Below are 15,920 nucleotides of genomic sequence, written 5' to 3'. Positions count from 1 at the left end.
CTTTGTATACCATATGTACCTTTTACATGTGGTTTACATAGTACCTGTTCCTGCTTCCATGTAAGCTGTCGTTATTGGATATGTTGCTAAACAGTACGCAAACGCTGTAATGTTTAAAATATATGGAAACATAGGAAAATGCAGTAGGAATTTAGGATATTGTAGTTAAGATAAGTCATCATTAGATAGTGACTATTTTTATTTGTCACGGTTCTGGGTCCGTCGGACCCAGTAGTTTGAGTTTTATTATGTTTTGGTTTTAGTTTGCATCAGGGATTGTTTTCTTGTTCTCTTGTAGTGTTGATTATGATGATGTTTATTATTTGAGTTTCATGTTTCTGTGGTGTTTAGGATTTGTTCTTCAGTTGTGTCTGCTTAGTATTTGTCTAGCTCCATGTGCCATTTTCTGTCTGTCTCTCTATGTCGAGTTTGTGTCTTAGTGTGATGGTTGCTTGTTCCTGTTTTATTGTGATGGTCTGCGTCTCATGTGAGTGTGTTCAGTTTTACCTTTGTCTCGTCTTGTTGATTATTCCCAGCTGTGTCCACCACCTGTGTGTAATTCCCCTGTGATTCTCTGTGTATTTAAGTCATGTCTGCCGTCATTGTAGTTGCTGGTCCGTCTGTGTATTCCACCCTGCGTCATCTGTGTGTTTCCCTGCTGTCAACCGCCAAGTGTTTCTGCTCATGTTCAGGTTCGTGTTCTGTAGTTAGTTTGTTCCCAGTCTAGTTAGTCATAGCTCCCTTTGCCGTTTGTATTTACTTTCATGCTCAATAAACCACCTTCACACCTTCACGACTGCCTGCGTTTGGATCCTCCTTCATTGCCTCCACACGGCTCACCTCACTCGCCGTGACATTATTGTTTCCAAAATTAAAAATTTAGAAGAAAAGATATAGTCAGTTAAAAACAATCAGCATATTTGTGGTGATGAATACTAATTAGTAGAGGCACATCAACTAAAATCAGTACTTACTTCACGGTGCAGATTTACAGGAGCCAGCTTCAATATTATTCATTAATCCATAGAAAAAGTCTATGGCATCACCCTCTCTGTGGATTGTGCTTATTATATGGCATGACCCTGAATTTTATTTGTTTTTTTGTTCTTGGAGATACAGACATACACAAAACAGACACAATACACAAATTATACAAACTATACACAAAATATAGTCAGTTATATTAAATTTTGAACATACTGAGTCCATGGCCAGTGTCTGACATGACAGTGGTAATAAACCCCTAAATTGAATTTCCATCATCCCTTTGAAACTAAAAGCAAAGTTACGTACGAGAAATGGCTGATGAGCTCCATCTTAGTCCTTCTATGTGACATGATCTATGAGCCTATGATATGAGGTGATGTGGATACATATGTACCTGTATAGTTTTCTGAAAAGATCCCATAATGTATGTACATCAAGATATATGTGCAGTGCCTTTAAAGTGCTTCTGGATGTAAATGACCTGGTGTGATGAATAGCACGATACAGCCGCAGTGAGATATCTGAGCCTTGTTTGAATCAGGACAGAATGAATCAACACATTATGTGTACATTATGTAAATGTTTGCTGGTTTGGTTAATGGAGGTAAAGCCAGTTCATGACTGCCCATTACTCTTTCAAGGACTCGCTCTAGGGAGGGGCCCTTAATCAGAGTAGTGAAGTCAACCTCATCTCTTGGCTTTGTTTTTCTCGCCATCAGGAGCTTAAAACATACTGCAGTGTGTTTGTGTTGTGTATGCTAATGTGATTATCCCTTGTAGAATTTCATTCTGATCTGCTTTTTGTTTTTTAACATCTCTCTGGGTGAGGAGAAGGCAACAGATGACAGCTAGCTGTTTATCTTACAGCCATCGTTTATGGAAACATTAAAAAACAAAACAGTTAAAAGACCTAAATATAAAGTTAAAAAATCAACATGATAATTATGTTACCTTGGATTCATTTTTTTGAGTCAATAGAACTCTTTTTTTATTCATCCTGTGAATAACGTAATGTTGTCTGCAGGGACGGACATTGTTATTTGTCATTAAGGCAGTAAAAGATCAATCTGAAATGTAAAAAAAACCAAAAAAAACTAACGACTATGTGCTTCCGAAAGGATTTGACTTCACAAGATGCTCATTTCTGAATGCTTTTGGATTTGATACTCCTACCATAGGGATGGGTATCGAAAACCGGTTCTTGTTGAGAACCGGTTCCCACTGTTTCAATTCCCTGGAATTGTTTGCCATTTTTGCAAACGATTCCCTTATCGATTCCAGTCGCTCCGAATGACGTCACCACGTTGTGTCATTTACCTGGCAGGAAACACGGTGCGTAAGCGGCTCAAACGCTCAAAAGTTTGGTTATACCTTATGAGAACGGATGACAACAGGGCAACTTGCAATACTTGCAAAGTAGATATTTCATTTAAGGGAGGAAACACTACGAATATGCAAAAGCATTTGCTCACAAAACACGCGATAACCTTAAATGAATATCGTGTTTTTAATTCCACTCCGGACTCGTGAATCTCAACCAGCAGCAGCGGTAGCGTTTGCGCGTCCTCTCCCGTTACTGCGGCAGGTAAATAATCAACTAACAGTGTATATTATGTTAGCGCGATCTGCCTTATTACAAAACCTGCCATTACTGTGCATTTAGGTGACCATGATGAGAGAGACAGACAGAGTCTGGCTCAGATGCTGGCAGTTCTCGCTGCAGTCTACCGGTAGCGTCTCCTTTCAGGCCAGGATAGACGAATGTCACCGAGCAGTGACTAAGTTTGTGGTAAAAGGCTTGCACCCATTTGCCGCAGCAGATGCTCCCGATTTTCAGTAAGTGAATGTGTTTAATTGTAGGCAGGGACATTACTGGATATTCTTGTGTAATTGCTACTGAATAATTTATGTTATACTTTGTTATTGCTACAGACGAATATTTATTTTATTATTTTACATTTACAATTTTTTTCCTGGGGACCCTGTGACACCCCATTGAAGAGCCGTAGGCTGTGGATCTCTTAAGATCTCACTGTTGGGTTTGTAAGGTCATGTTACTCCTAAATTTCTATCTTATTCAAAGAGAAGATAAAAAACAAAGTTCTGAGCTAATCGACCTTAGTGTTCTCCTTTTTTAAAAAGAATCGATAAAGAATCGAATCGTTAAACAGAATCGAAAATGGAATCGGAATCGTGAAAATCTTATCAATACCCATCCCTAGTGGTCATTATCGGAGATTCAGTGGTTTTTTTCTAATAAAAACATGAAACTTCATGGCGTGATACTTTAGCACAAGTATGCATGTGATTAAGTGCTGTGGCTTAGATAGTTAATAACTGAGTAATTTTTTTCCAACAAACAAACTAAAGGTCAGTTGAAATCCATATCTCCTCAGTTAGCCCAACCAATAGTTTCTAAGAATAATACCTATTCAGATATATCCATGTATCATGATATTTGATGTATCATGATATTTGATGTAAAAATCCAAAATGAAATACATAAATAGGAATATCTCTGTTTTTTAGCTGGAATATCATATTTCCCTAGTGTTGGATCAATATATATCCAATATACAACAAATCCTAATAGTAATAATGTTCTTCTTGGGCTCGCAAATAGAGGTCACATTGATTTATTTTGCTTTATTCAGTGCTCTTTCATTTGTCTGAAATGGTCATTTGTCTTCCCCAACAAATACACACATGTCGCCTACAACATGTCTTAAAAGCGGCATTTACTGCTTTACTTGAATAAGCTTTTTATTTTTTCAACTTCTTTGTTGCTGTCCAACTACTGCTACCATGCTCTACTTTTTTTTTTATTTAGAGAACATGCTTTCAAATCATCGTTCACAAAAGATGTACCTTCCTTGGGTGTCCAAACCGAACACAGGAGAAGGTCATTAGGCTCAAACCAGAAAAGAACTCCATCATGTCACTGATGCTTTGCCTCCAACTCTAATGGTGGCTTTCTAGGTGTTGTTGTTTAGATCAGTGGTCTGTGGCCTGCTTGTTTTCCTTGGGAGATGAATTAGAGAGGAGATGGGCTGAGGCAGATGCCAGTGTCTAAGGGAGAGGATGAAGAGGAGATTCATTACTCCTTACCCCCCCAACACACATACAAACACAAACACTGCTCACACAGAGCAGAAATAGGCCTCATTATTTCCCCATTTCCATCACCGGGAGGAAGTGAGGGGTTGCAGCCCTTTCAGTCAGGCTGCTGACATATGCCCCTCCATTTATCACACGCAATGTCCACGAGTACATAGAACAAACAGGCACTGGTCTTACACCTACAGACATGACAGCGCAGCATAATTGGAAAAGCATTGTCTCTAAGGGACATCGAGTTGTAGCGTTCTTTAGATTCTCTCTTCAAGCAACAGTTTAAATAGCACAGTTAAAATGAACGATGGCTTTTTTCTTGCTGGAGGAAAACTGCATCTTCTCTGTAAACTTAACCATAATCTGTTTTCAGAGCTTTGACTTCAAGCTATGCAGCGTTTATAAATAAGCTCTTACAGAAAATAAAAATAGATTTTTTTTCACCATCATGCTACATTATCAAAATCTATATATCTATATTCACTTAGGCTGCACTGCTACTTCAACTGGCAGTAATTATACTTAACCAGACCCGATGACTGTGGCCTGAAAGACCATTACTTTGATACCTAATGTATATCCTATGATGACTCAAGATAGAGAGAAAAAGACTGAGCGCATATGTAGCCTAAGGCAGAATGGTAGCCAGTAAGGGACATTTCATAGAGAAAGTGAGAGGAAAGCCACTTCCTCCCCGTCCCCTAGTACAAATTTAATTTCAAATAAACGCAGAGATGTTGAAATACTTAATGAATAATTCAATGCTTGTTAGTCAGTGCCACAGAGGCATGCCAAAGAAGTGCCATGGCAAGGGTGGTGTGTTGCCCTTTATAAGCCTTAACCCTGCATGTCTAGCTGGGTTAATGTTCCTGGCAGAGACAGCAGTGAAGCAGCTATAAACCCCCCAATGTCAAAGATGTGCCCCTTCACAGTTTAATAAAACAGCTGTTGTGACCGCCAATAACTGACCTACTGATTATATTTCATTTCAAATATTCCTATAGTCCCATAGTGGCGTAAAATAGCACACATAAAGCTATCTGACCTAATGAACCTAATGAAGTGTTTTTATTACAAATGAGTTTTAGATATTTATTACTGTTCTTCAGATGGAATCACAACAAAACCTGCTATTTATTTGTAAGTATTGATAATTATTATTTTTTATAAAGCACTTTTCTAAAAGTTACAAAGAGGTTCACAGAAGGAAAAATGTTTTAAAAAGTCTGAGACATGGATAAAAGAAAATAAGATAAATAGTAAGAATGTACAAGAAAATTAAAACCAACATTGCCATCTATCAGACGGTTGTGAAAGCTATAAAAACGTTTTTAAAAGAAACTAAAAAGACAATAAAGAAGTCGACATTGTGACTTGACTGGCCAGACTGTTCACAGTTTGAGAGCTCTAATGATAAAGGCCTGCTGATCTTTGTTTACTTGCTGAAACTTTAGAATAACCAGCAGCCCAGATGTAAGTAAGTGCCAGACACATGGGAGACTAACAAGTTCTTCATATAATTGGCAGCAAGCCTATTTTGCCTATTTAATTCTTTAAAAGTCATTATTATTATTATTCTCATATTTCTAGGTGCCAGTTACAATCCAGGCAAAAATGTTTTAAATGAACTGACGTCAATTAAGTGAGTTGTGACTGATGCTGTCAAGGCAGAAAAAGAAATAAAAGAACACATGACCTTATGTACGTCATTAGCAAACAAGAATGGTCTAATTTTTAAATTTTATTTAAGCTGAAAGTATTTTTTTTTTAAATATAAATCAAAATGGTAAATGTCACTGACATTCATTTCAGAAATGGCTTATTAGATGTGTTTTCAAAAGTGTGTTTTTAAATTTTCTGGCTTTACTGGCTTTGACTTTAAACACTTGATTTTTAATAAATTTATTAAAAGTTCTTTAAATGGATGTCACAATAGAAGTCAAAGGTTTGACTTAAATGGAAAAAACCCTGAAATTTAAATTGGTACCCATAGTTGTGTGTGACATATTTGCACTGTTATTAATCCTCTGCATCAATGCAAATGCACCTGTATGCTTTCACGCTGAAGATACTCGGTGATAAGATTGTTATTGTTCTTGCTCTATAAAGTGAACATGAAGTTAATGTTACAGCCTGTTTATCAGTAAGACTAAAGACAGGAAAAAGCGAGTCTATTTCTATAACACAGTCGATAACAACAATTTTATGCTGCCCAAACAAATCTCAAGCTAAACAGGAGGAAGCCTTCATGCCTTAATGAGATAAAGTATTTTGTAGATTATCCTATCATTTTTCTGCACAATGGACAAAGTCAGAGCATCATTTTTTCCCAAACATTTTAGGAGAATCACTGGTTTATCGCAGAGAGCACAAAAGGCAGAGTTTGCATGTCATTAGTTGATAAAAATCCCCCCCACAAAGAACTCACCAGAATAGTAAATCTTTAATGTATATATTTACTTTTACCTCTTTTAGTTTGCTCTACAGCTTTACAAGTTGAAATAATATTACATCTTTGCCACTATTGTGTGTAATAAGTGTGAGTTTTAACAATACATTCACAGGGCTAAAGTTTGGCTATTAGCAGGAATTTAGCTGTCAGCAGCAGTTTTACAGATCTGATGTAGATTCATTTCTACAAAGACACAATAGACAATTCTGAAAGTGAGGAATTAATTTTTTTTAAACATGTATTCTTTTTTTAAATTTTAATCCTAGCCTCACATTTCAGATAGTTGCTAAAGGAGCAAGGGTTGTGTAAGAATAACCAAAACACCTGTTGAAATAACTCACAACTATTAAGCATTAATAAGTAACACGGCAAGTCAGAAAGACTTATGAAAGAAATATGGTAGCGGTTCACCTGTTTGAGAAAGACTGTGTGGGCAACTAGTTCAGAATAACTATTTGGGCAAATGATGAAGCCAAAAGCCATCAGTCAGTCGGTAATGTTGTTCTGTTTGCTACAAGTGTTGCAGGAGCTTTAACTCGTTATGATTTTATTTTCTTTACCTACCTGAAAAGTAGTTAAAGTTGTGCCAGAAAGTTTAACTCTGCTTCTAATGCATTTATGGATTCCATAATCTACAGTACATAATAGAATAGAATTAGAATAGAATAGAATTCAACTTTATTGTCATTGCACATGCACAGGTACAGGGCAACGAAATGCAGTTTGCATCCATCCAGAAGTGCTTTAGTGATATAGATATATTACAATATATATTAGCAATAATATAGATATGTGAGTATATTACAGAAATGGTTCTATTATGGTATGTTATAATGTACACGGTATGAAGTATGTTGTGAATATTCTATAATTATAAGTATGTACAGGCTGTAGTGAGTACAAGCTATGTACAGGATATGAACAGGATATAAATATGAAAAACTATACAGAATATGAAATAAATAACTTTACAGAATCTGGGATATACAGCTATACAGAAATGGGAACTATGCAAGTTGTAAACAGTTGTAGGATTAAAGATTATCGAATGTACAGAATGATTATTTACACAGAGCTATACAGTAGTGCAGTTAAGATAAGTGAGATATAATTCCTACAGAGGCTATATAAAGTGCTAGTGGTTGTGAGTGGTGGTTCAGTCCATGTTATTATTGTGTTTGAGGGTACAGTTGTCCATTGTGGGTGTGTGTATGTTCAGTCCATGAGTTTAACGTGGGTCAGATGTCAGGAGGCAGAGTTCAGGAGTCTGACAGCTGTGGGGAAGAAGCTGTTCCGGTAACCTGGTGGTCTTAGTCCGGAGGCTCCTGTAGCGCCTCCCAGAGGGCAGGAGGGTGAAGAGTCCATGTGATGGGTGACTGGGGTCTTTGATGATTTTCCCAGCCCTTTTCAGACACCGCTTCCTGTAGATGTCTTTTATGGCAGGAAGTGGTGCTCCGGCGATGCGCTGGATAATATGATGAGATGTCTTTGTACACAACAAGCAAGGCCAACAACCAGTACTGAATGACTGTGACCTGCCCTCAGGGAGACCTTCATTAAAAGATGAATAACCAGCACATTCTGTGGTGGAAATCATTATGTGGGCTCAAGGACTGTCATTGAATGCATATTGCTGCAGAACTGAGAAAGTACAAATTATATCTGCCATATGAAAAAAAGAAATTGAATAAACTGGAACCAGAAATACCTCTGCCCTCTTTAAATGCAACTTGCACAATGGTCTGCTGAATATGTTGAGGGAACATTGGCCAAGCAGACATCACTCCACCCTCATGTTTAGCCAAATAAAAAAGGAACCTACGCAGCCTCATCTTATCACTGTGCACTGCAGCTAGTAAAGTATACATATAACAAGCCATAAACTGTCACAACAGCCTTTAGATATTTAACATCACTGGAAATCTAGCCATGTGGGTATTACGCTTCTGACTGACTCTCATTTTGCAGTGTGTCCACTCACTGTTTCTTTGTTTCTCGGCACAGAAATGTGTATGCCACACCGTCGCGTCTGAACGAGTTTCTCAGTGGATTCTCTCCTCTCCCTCCTTTCATCCCCCCGACAGCACTGAGAGCAGAGCAGCACATGAAACTGCTCACGCTCATATCTCATGTCTCAGAGAATGATATTCAGTTTACTGAGATATCTCTGCTACACAGGCGCCGTCGTCAGAGTGGACTTATTGCAGAAATAGATGCATCATGCCCTCAGCCTCCCGCCAAACTCATCCATCCGCCTCGACAATCACGCTTTAGTGTGAAGCAACAGATGACACCAAATAGATACAGTTAGCAGGAGGTAGTTATTGTGGAGTGTAGCAATGAGATAGAGGTCACTATTGCCGAGGGTTTGAGAGATGGAGGGAAAGGAAATGTTCTGACAATAAATTACATGCTGGATTCACATATTCCATCAGAGGCTTCTGCATGAGATGAATGTTATATATCACTAAAGTGGGTTATTAACCTTGTGACCCACGTAAATGAAATGCAATAAAGTGCATCATTCAGCAAACAGTAATTACAAACCATCTATATCATGGTGTATTTGGGCTCACTTATTTGATGTGTGTTTACACATAACAGTGCATATTGTCAACAATTTTAGATCTTTGTGCGCTATATTTATCCCAAGCGTAACACATTAGCCTGAGAATATTACAGAAATTTCATGTAGAGTCCTCCGTGCCCATAGTTTCAGTTTATTGTTATTAATCTAAAGCATTAAGGGAAAAAAGGGCCCTCGCGGGTATTAAAAAATCTTGCTATGCACATGAACAAAGACATGAATACTTGATGGACATTAAATCAGGTGGCAGACTCATTCTCAGCAACCACTCTTACTGTCTAAAGACCAAGTTTATGACTTAGATAAATGTCAGGATAACTTTATTGTTTTTTCTTTTGTTTTAGATTGTTTTGTTTCTGGGGGATTTTTTTAGGATTACTTGTCCAAATTTGTTTTAAAAAAAGGGGGATTGCCATTAATTCAGACCCGGAAACAGTCCTCCTTAGAACAGTCCATTAATCCTATATCTTTCTAGCCAAGCCTTTTTTTTCCTCTTTCTTTTGTTTCTGTTAGTTTCTGACCTCGACCCCACTCCCACCCATCTCTTGCACTTGCTCACGGTCCCTTGGCACAAAATAAAAGCAAAGAGCTTGTCAGTGACATAAGAGAGCTGTTTTCACTCATGAAAGACATTTCACAAATGTCATTCAGGTCAGCAGCTCCCGCTGGTAATCATGCTGGGACAGTGATTAGGTGAAATTAATCGCCACCCTCTGTTGCTCATGGCTGACAGCCCGGAAGCCTGATAGGCTCTCTCTTCTCAGGTGACTTTGGCAAGTCAGGTGGAGAGGGTGAAAGACATCAAAGCCAAGAAGAAATAGACAAACCCACGTTAGATTAGCACCCAGGAGACAGCACTGAAAAAGTGTGCGTCTGTGTGTGGCATGTTGGTGTAGGTGGAGTGGGGCAATACGTGTGTTTTCATGTAGGTGTCTGCCTTTTTTTGGCAGTGGGTAAGTGGGGGGGGACATGAAAGGGAAGCAGCCATGGTTTGATGTGATAATGAAGTGACTTCTTTAGTCTTCAATTTCTCTTTTATCCAAACCACTCACTTGTGCCTATTTGTCCAACAAATGTTTTGGTAGGCCTGTAAAGTACAAATCTGATTTCTGCTAGTCAAATGGGAATATCATCATCATGTCGGGTTTTATTTGAGGTTTTTTTTCAGTGTAGAAGATTAAAAAAAAAGAAGATAAACCGAGCGTTGTACCCTTTTATGCTCGTCTTGTGAGACTTCCACTGCCTCGCATGCACATTGCATCTAACGTTTGCACTTTTGTGCATCATGCTGCCTCCCCCGCCTCCCATTACAGAGAAACCCAGAGTTTGGAGACTTGTCATGGCTGATAGAGGTGAGCGGGAGTGATGCTACGGTTAGTGCGCTAGAGCGTTTAGCTGTACATGGGCAGATTTACCGGCCTGTGAACCCATAAACCTGCAATTACAAACCCTAACAACTCTGGCGCAGACTGCTTGTACACCGCAGTTTTCCTGTGGGCTCTGGGATTTAAGCTTCACAATCAGTCAAGCGTGACTTCAGAAGCTAATTGCACAAGAGTGACATGCACACACACACACACACATGCACAATCCTTACGGGGGGAGAAAAAAAATGATGGTGGAGGTGGAATTTTGTTTGAAATTCATCAAATTTTAATCCACTGCGTGCATTTCCATATTTCCATATTTATCTCTTTGCGCTCCTAGCATCCACTCCTTCTCTGCATATCATTTCAGCCCTATTTATAGCTCAAACTGCTCCTTACCTAATATACACATATACAGGCACTTTCGTTGTCACCAAGTTAAAAAAAAAAAGGCATCCTCCTATCAGGTCCAATGTTCAATGACACATGTATCCCAAGGTAGATAGGGCTGTCAATGGAATCACTCCATTCCTGCCGCAGTTGGTAAACTGACTGTTTGTAGCAGGAAACGGATGAGGCAGACGCTGGGTAGAGTCAGAGATAAGATGTAGGATTCATACTCTTCTTCTCCTCTCTATAATGAATCAGTGTATTTACTTAGAGCAATCTGCTCCTCTAAAATGGCCCTGCAATTGCTCTGTCTTCTCTAGAGCGTTATCACCCCCCTCTCCTGCTTTTTTTTCCCTCCCCACCCCTCCAAAGGTAATTGCTCTTACCTGAGACACTGTAATGGATCCTGGATGAAATATTGACCGCTGCTAGATTTTGATTAAGGGGCTGTAGGGCAGAACATGTCTTTAATGAAACCGAGGAATCAGCATTCTCTGGTTGGTGTGTCCAGGAGGGATGCTGTGGCCCACAGCCCTTTGATTAGGACCTGATCCTTTGCAAATCCAGGGGTGGGCCAAAGCTGCAGAATTAAAAGGAATGAATTTATCCATTAACGATACCTAAAGCATGTGTAGTTTTTCTCTAGAGGCTTATAATCATTAAATATTTGGGTATTTACCGTGAGCAGTTTGCTTGCTTTTTTGCTCACACATTAAAACACCAGCTCAGTCATCCACCTTGTTGCACATTGGCTGATACACTAACTCCCCCATCAACACCCTCAATCATATCCCCCCTCATAGGTCACTCGTTATCAGTTAGAATTTTAAGGATGAAGAATAACTTGCGTGGGTGTCTCTCATCCTTTCCTTAAATTGCCTCATTTTTTTTCTTTTCTTTTTTTTTTTTGCTCATGAAAAAACTGATTGCATCTCGGATGGAGATGAAAGGGAAACAGCTAGCTCCCCACGTTCTTTAAGCGTGCAAATGGACATAATCTAAAAGGCGAGTATTAGCATGCTAAAAGACACCACAGCTATGATGAACACCATTTGCCAAGGCTTAATGCGATAGCCGGGTAAGATGATTAACTTTGAATCCATTTAATCAACAACAGGCACTTTCTCAAATAACCAACTGTCTGGTATTGGGGTAAAACTTCCTTCAGATCTGTCAGGGAATGGGTAGAGTAACAGATGTGTCAAATCACAGAGTGCCTGAATGAGATCAGAGGCCAGCCAAACAGTGTTCTTTGAAGTGATGGACATCAAACATCATTTTGTGCACAGTATTTGTCATCCTCTCTCGTCTTTGAAGCTCACAATGGAGTGCGACTTGGAGCACAGAGCAGCTCGATTTGACTGGGAAGTCAATGTGCCCTTGGGCGGCATCCTATTGACTTAAACAGTTCAGGTAGTGGGCTTCTCACCTCCTTTCTCACGTTGACCCCCGAGTCCATGCAGATTGCTGGCTCCCCCTAATGCAATGAGAATTCTGACCCCTTCACTCAGACCTCTAACCACAATCAAGAAGTGCGTATTGTGAGCGATTATAGTTGTGATTGCTGTTACGGTACAGATTTGTTATTGCTACAGCATCCTGGAAAATATAGTGTGTGAATGTGAGAGTGAATGAATAGTAGAATTGTAAAGCGTGTTGAGTGTCTAGAAAAGCGCTATATAAATGCAATCCATTATTGTGTGTGTATGTATATATATATATATATATATATATATATATATATATATATATATATATATATATAATATTTATTTATTTATTTATATTTATTTATTTTTTGGAAATATTTTAACATATTGATCTATAGATTTGTTGTTTAGTGAAAAATGGGAAAGTGTTTATTAATGCCTTCCTCCTCTGTGTGTGTGTGGGATCCTTTCACAGACCTTGATGACCCGGTGGTGACAGTGCACCAGAGTATAGGAGAAGCTAAGGAACAGTTCTACTATGAGAGGACTGTATTCCTGCGCTGTGTGGCTAACTCCAACCCGCCTGTCCGCTACAGCTGGCATCGTGGGAGAGAGGTCCTGACGCAAGGCTCAGACAAGGGTGTGGAGATCTATGAGCCATTTTTCACACAGGTAAGTCGACAGGAACGTGATTTGAATGAATATCTCAAATTAAAATGAATGGCACATGTAGAGAAAGTTGATCTATTTTAAAGGTCTAAAAGAAGGACATGGTATGACCAAGAATTACGAAACAAATGTAATAGCCAAGACAACAAATTCATCAACAAAGTGTTTGCAAATGTCAAGAAAGACTTCCACGGCGCCTTCCTATGTGACACCATGTGGACATGGCTCGCGGGTTATCCGCCATATTGGACGTGATACAACCATTGGTTACTAGGGAAACGTGCTTTCTGATTAATTAGCCGTGGCTCCTATGGGGTTGGCTGTCACTCGTGACTGCTTTGGTTGCTAGCAGGTTGTCTGTTGATTTTCATGCTTTTCTGCAAATATTTGCTAATTACTAGCTGAGTGATAGTACAACTTGATAAAGTGCGACATGAACTTGAAATGGACGGGGTTTACATTCTCAGTCAAAGTTATGATTTAGTGCTGATCCCTTCTTACAAAAGGTGATACTTTTACCTTGAAGACAACATTTCTGGTGTTGCATTTTTAAAGAGACAGCAGAACTTGCTGTACGAAGAACGACTTTATTGCTTGACCAACGCTCGACAAGTCCACCACTTCCATTAAAAACATGATCACAGCAATATCCTCGTGACCAAAGCGAACGCAAGGAGGCTTTTTTCTTAACCAGCTGGAGAACATATGTTTTTCCATAGTGACAGGTGGTTGTCACGGGTCTGTCAGCCTTTATGATTGAGGATTTTGCATTTTTTGCATTTTTCCCAGCAACTGACGCAACCTCCAGCAACCACTTAAAACTGCTCGGGTTGCCAGATGCTCACAGACCAGTCTGTAGATTTGTCTGACATTGCCACCATCATCATAACACATCAAGATGGGTTCAAGTTTCCAACCATGACTCCACAGCCGTCTTTTTTTACTGACTGTTGTCTAATGTTGTTAGCATTTGAATGTGAACCTTTGGTAAAAGTCTTTGAATTCTGTTTTGCCTAACCTGTCATTAAGACATGCACCTTGTGCCCTCCCCCAGAGACTACAAAGAAAGAACAAATAGGCTGATACCGTACAGAGGATCTGAAACCATTTAATAACCTTCTGAAGGCAAAGCACAAGCTCTGTTTATCAGGTGCTAAATTAGCTGAAACTCTGTCTCACAGAGTGCTCTCATATTTATTTAGCGATCCACTCATGACCAGAATTAAGTCGCAGCTGTGGCACCTTCATGTGTGTGTGTGCTGTTTGTTTAACCATGGGAAGGCAAAAGAAATTCCAACAAACATTTTCATTATAAATCAAGCAGTTTTGGAAAACACCAACAAACAAAAAAAGGCTTGGAATTCTCCAGAAATTCCCACAGTATATTACTCTCTCACCATGGGACCGCGTTTTGGTTTCAGTTGCAATAAACAGAAAGAGCAAAGTATTATTTTTGCCATCAGATGTGAAGCTTCATTGCACTCCATGAATTACGCAATGGCCTTTATTACGAATATAAATGGCCTTTCGAAAAAAAAAAAGAAAAGCCCTGCACCTAAAGTAAACCATCTTTCTTAGCAGTGCCATTATTAATATCAGTAATGCACTGTATTATTGCATATTGTGGCATATTTTTAAAGGTACTGCAAAGCTTTAAAACTGATGCATACACATACAAATGTAAATCATGATATATCTTGACCTCATTTAACAATGCGTTAACAAACCCAACATCACACTGTCACAACAGCCGCACACCCTTTCTGCATTTTTTTCTAGCGAGATGAGTAAGAGGCAGTTGCTAATTATCGAATCAACGCAGCACGTTGTCACGTAATTATAGTGTTTCTATTTGATTTAGGTGATTTGATTATGTATTGGCAATAACATTATTGTTGTGGCTATTTGTTATAAAACCCTGCTGCATACCTTAGAGTGCAGTACCAGCCTCACTAACCCAGTTTCATGAGTTACATGCATATTAAGGATTTGCAGATGCTGAAAGGCTGCGGAAAGACTTTTCTTCACAAATCAGTTCTTTCAGATGATCAAGTGGATTTTCTTTACAGTCTGAAAATTGAGAAGCTTTGTTCCAAAATGGATTTTGTGCAGTCAACAAAGAACTGATTGAGATTGTTCAGCCACTTGTGAGGGAATTGTAGTTTTCTTTTTCTTTTTTGTTTAATTGATCGAATTGGATGTGAGTTGTATGTGGAATGGAGCGTCTGAGAGAATACAAAACTATGACAAAGAGAAAAAGACATCTGAGAGGGGAAAAGAGGCTTAAGAAGTGGCAAGAGGAAAAGAAAAAAGATTAAAAAAAAAAAAAGTGAAATTGATGTTTGGCCAAATGGAGAAAGATGGCTGGGAACTAATAGAGTGGGTGAAGGAGTCTGAAGACGCTGCACAACCGGGCCCCAAAAGACACTTCTCCCTTCCATCCTGCTCTTCATACCTCTTTGCTCCTTCCCTCGCTCCTTCATCCTGCCCTCTATTAAAGCTTTAATTGGGTCTGAAATTTGAACACAACCCAAAACTCAGAGATTAGCATTACGTGAATCCAACCCCAAATAAATCCTGACTAAACTCCAAGTAATTTGCACATATAAATGGCTAATAACATTATTTTTCAACAATATATTGGAACTTGCCTGAACTCTCCGCAGACTATTCAGGGAATCACTTGTAACTGACCTAAATCAAAGCTGCAGCGTCTCCTTTTGTCTCCTTTTGTCTCCTTTTGTCTCCTTTTCCTTTTTTATCCATGGATTTTTAGTTAAGTTTATCTTTACGACTTCCTTTCTTCACTCTGGCACAATTTTTCCAGCCCAGCAAAATGCTTTATATTCCCACTGATGCTGTAGAAATGCAGGAGTGGCATTTTAAACCAGTTCATAATTAAGCGAGCAGAGGTGTGGCTTTATTGT

At 39.0% G+C, this 15,920-nt stretch overlaps 1 protein-coding gene across 2 annotated transcripts in view; it reads left to right on the top strand.

The window, feature by feature from the left end:
- LOC146616880 (MAM domain-containing glycosylphosphatidylinositol anchor protein 2) overlaps window positions 1–15,920 on the top strand; it is a 190,249-nt gene that overhangs the window by 92,770 nt on the left and 81,559 nt on the right. For both annotated transcript variants that reach the window (XM_085372252.1, XM_085372251.1), the window contains exon 4: window positions 12,800–12,996. In XM_085372252.1, coding sequence (XP_085228378.1) covers window positions 12,800–12,996 — 197 coding nt within the window. The remainder of the gene's footprint in view (window positions 1–12,799; window positions 12,997–15,920) is intronic.

Source organism: Diplotaxodon limnothrissa, linkage group LG15 (assembly GCF_057381915.1).
Source record: "Diplotaxodon limnothrissa isolate DT_005_m linkage group LG15, D_limnothrissa_male_GT1.1, whole genome shotgun sequence".
In the NCBI taxonomy this organism is placed as follows: Eukaryota; Metazoa; Chordata; class Actinopteri; order Cichliformes; family Cichlidae; genus Diplotaxodon; species Diplotaxodon limnothrissa.
The sequence above is the reverse complement of the archived record's forward strand: the minus strand, read 5'-3'. Positions and strand labels throughout refer to the sequence as shown.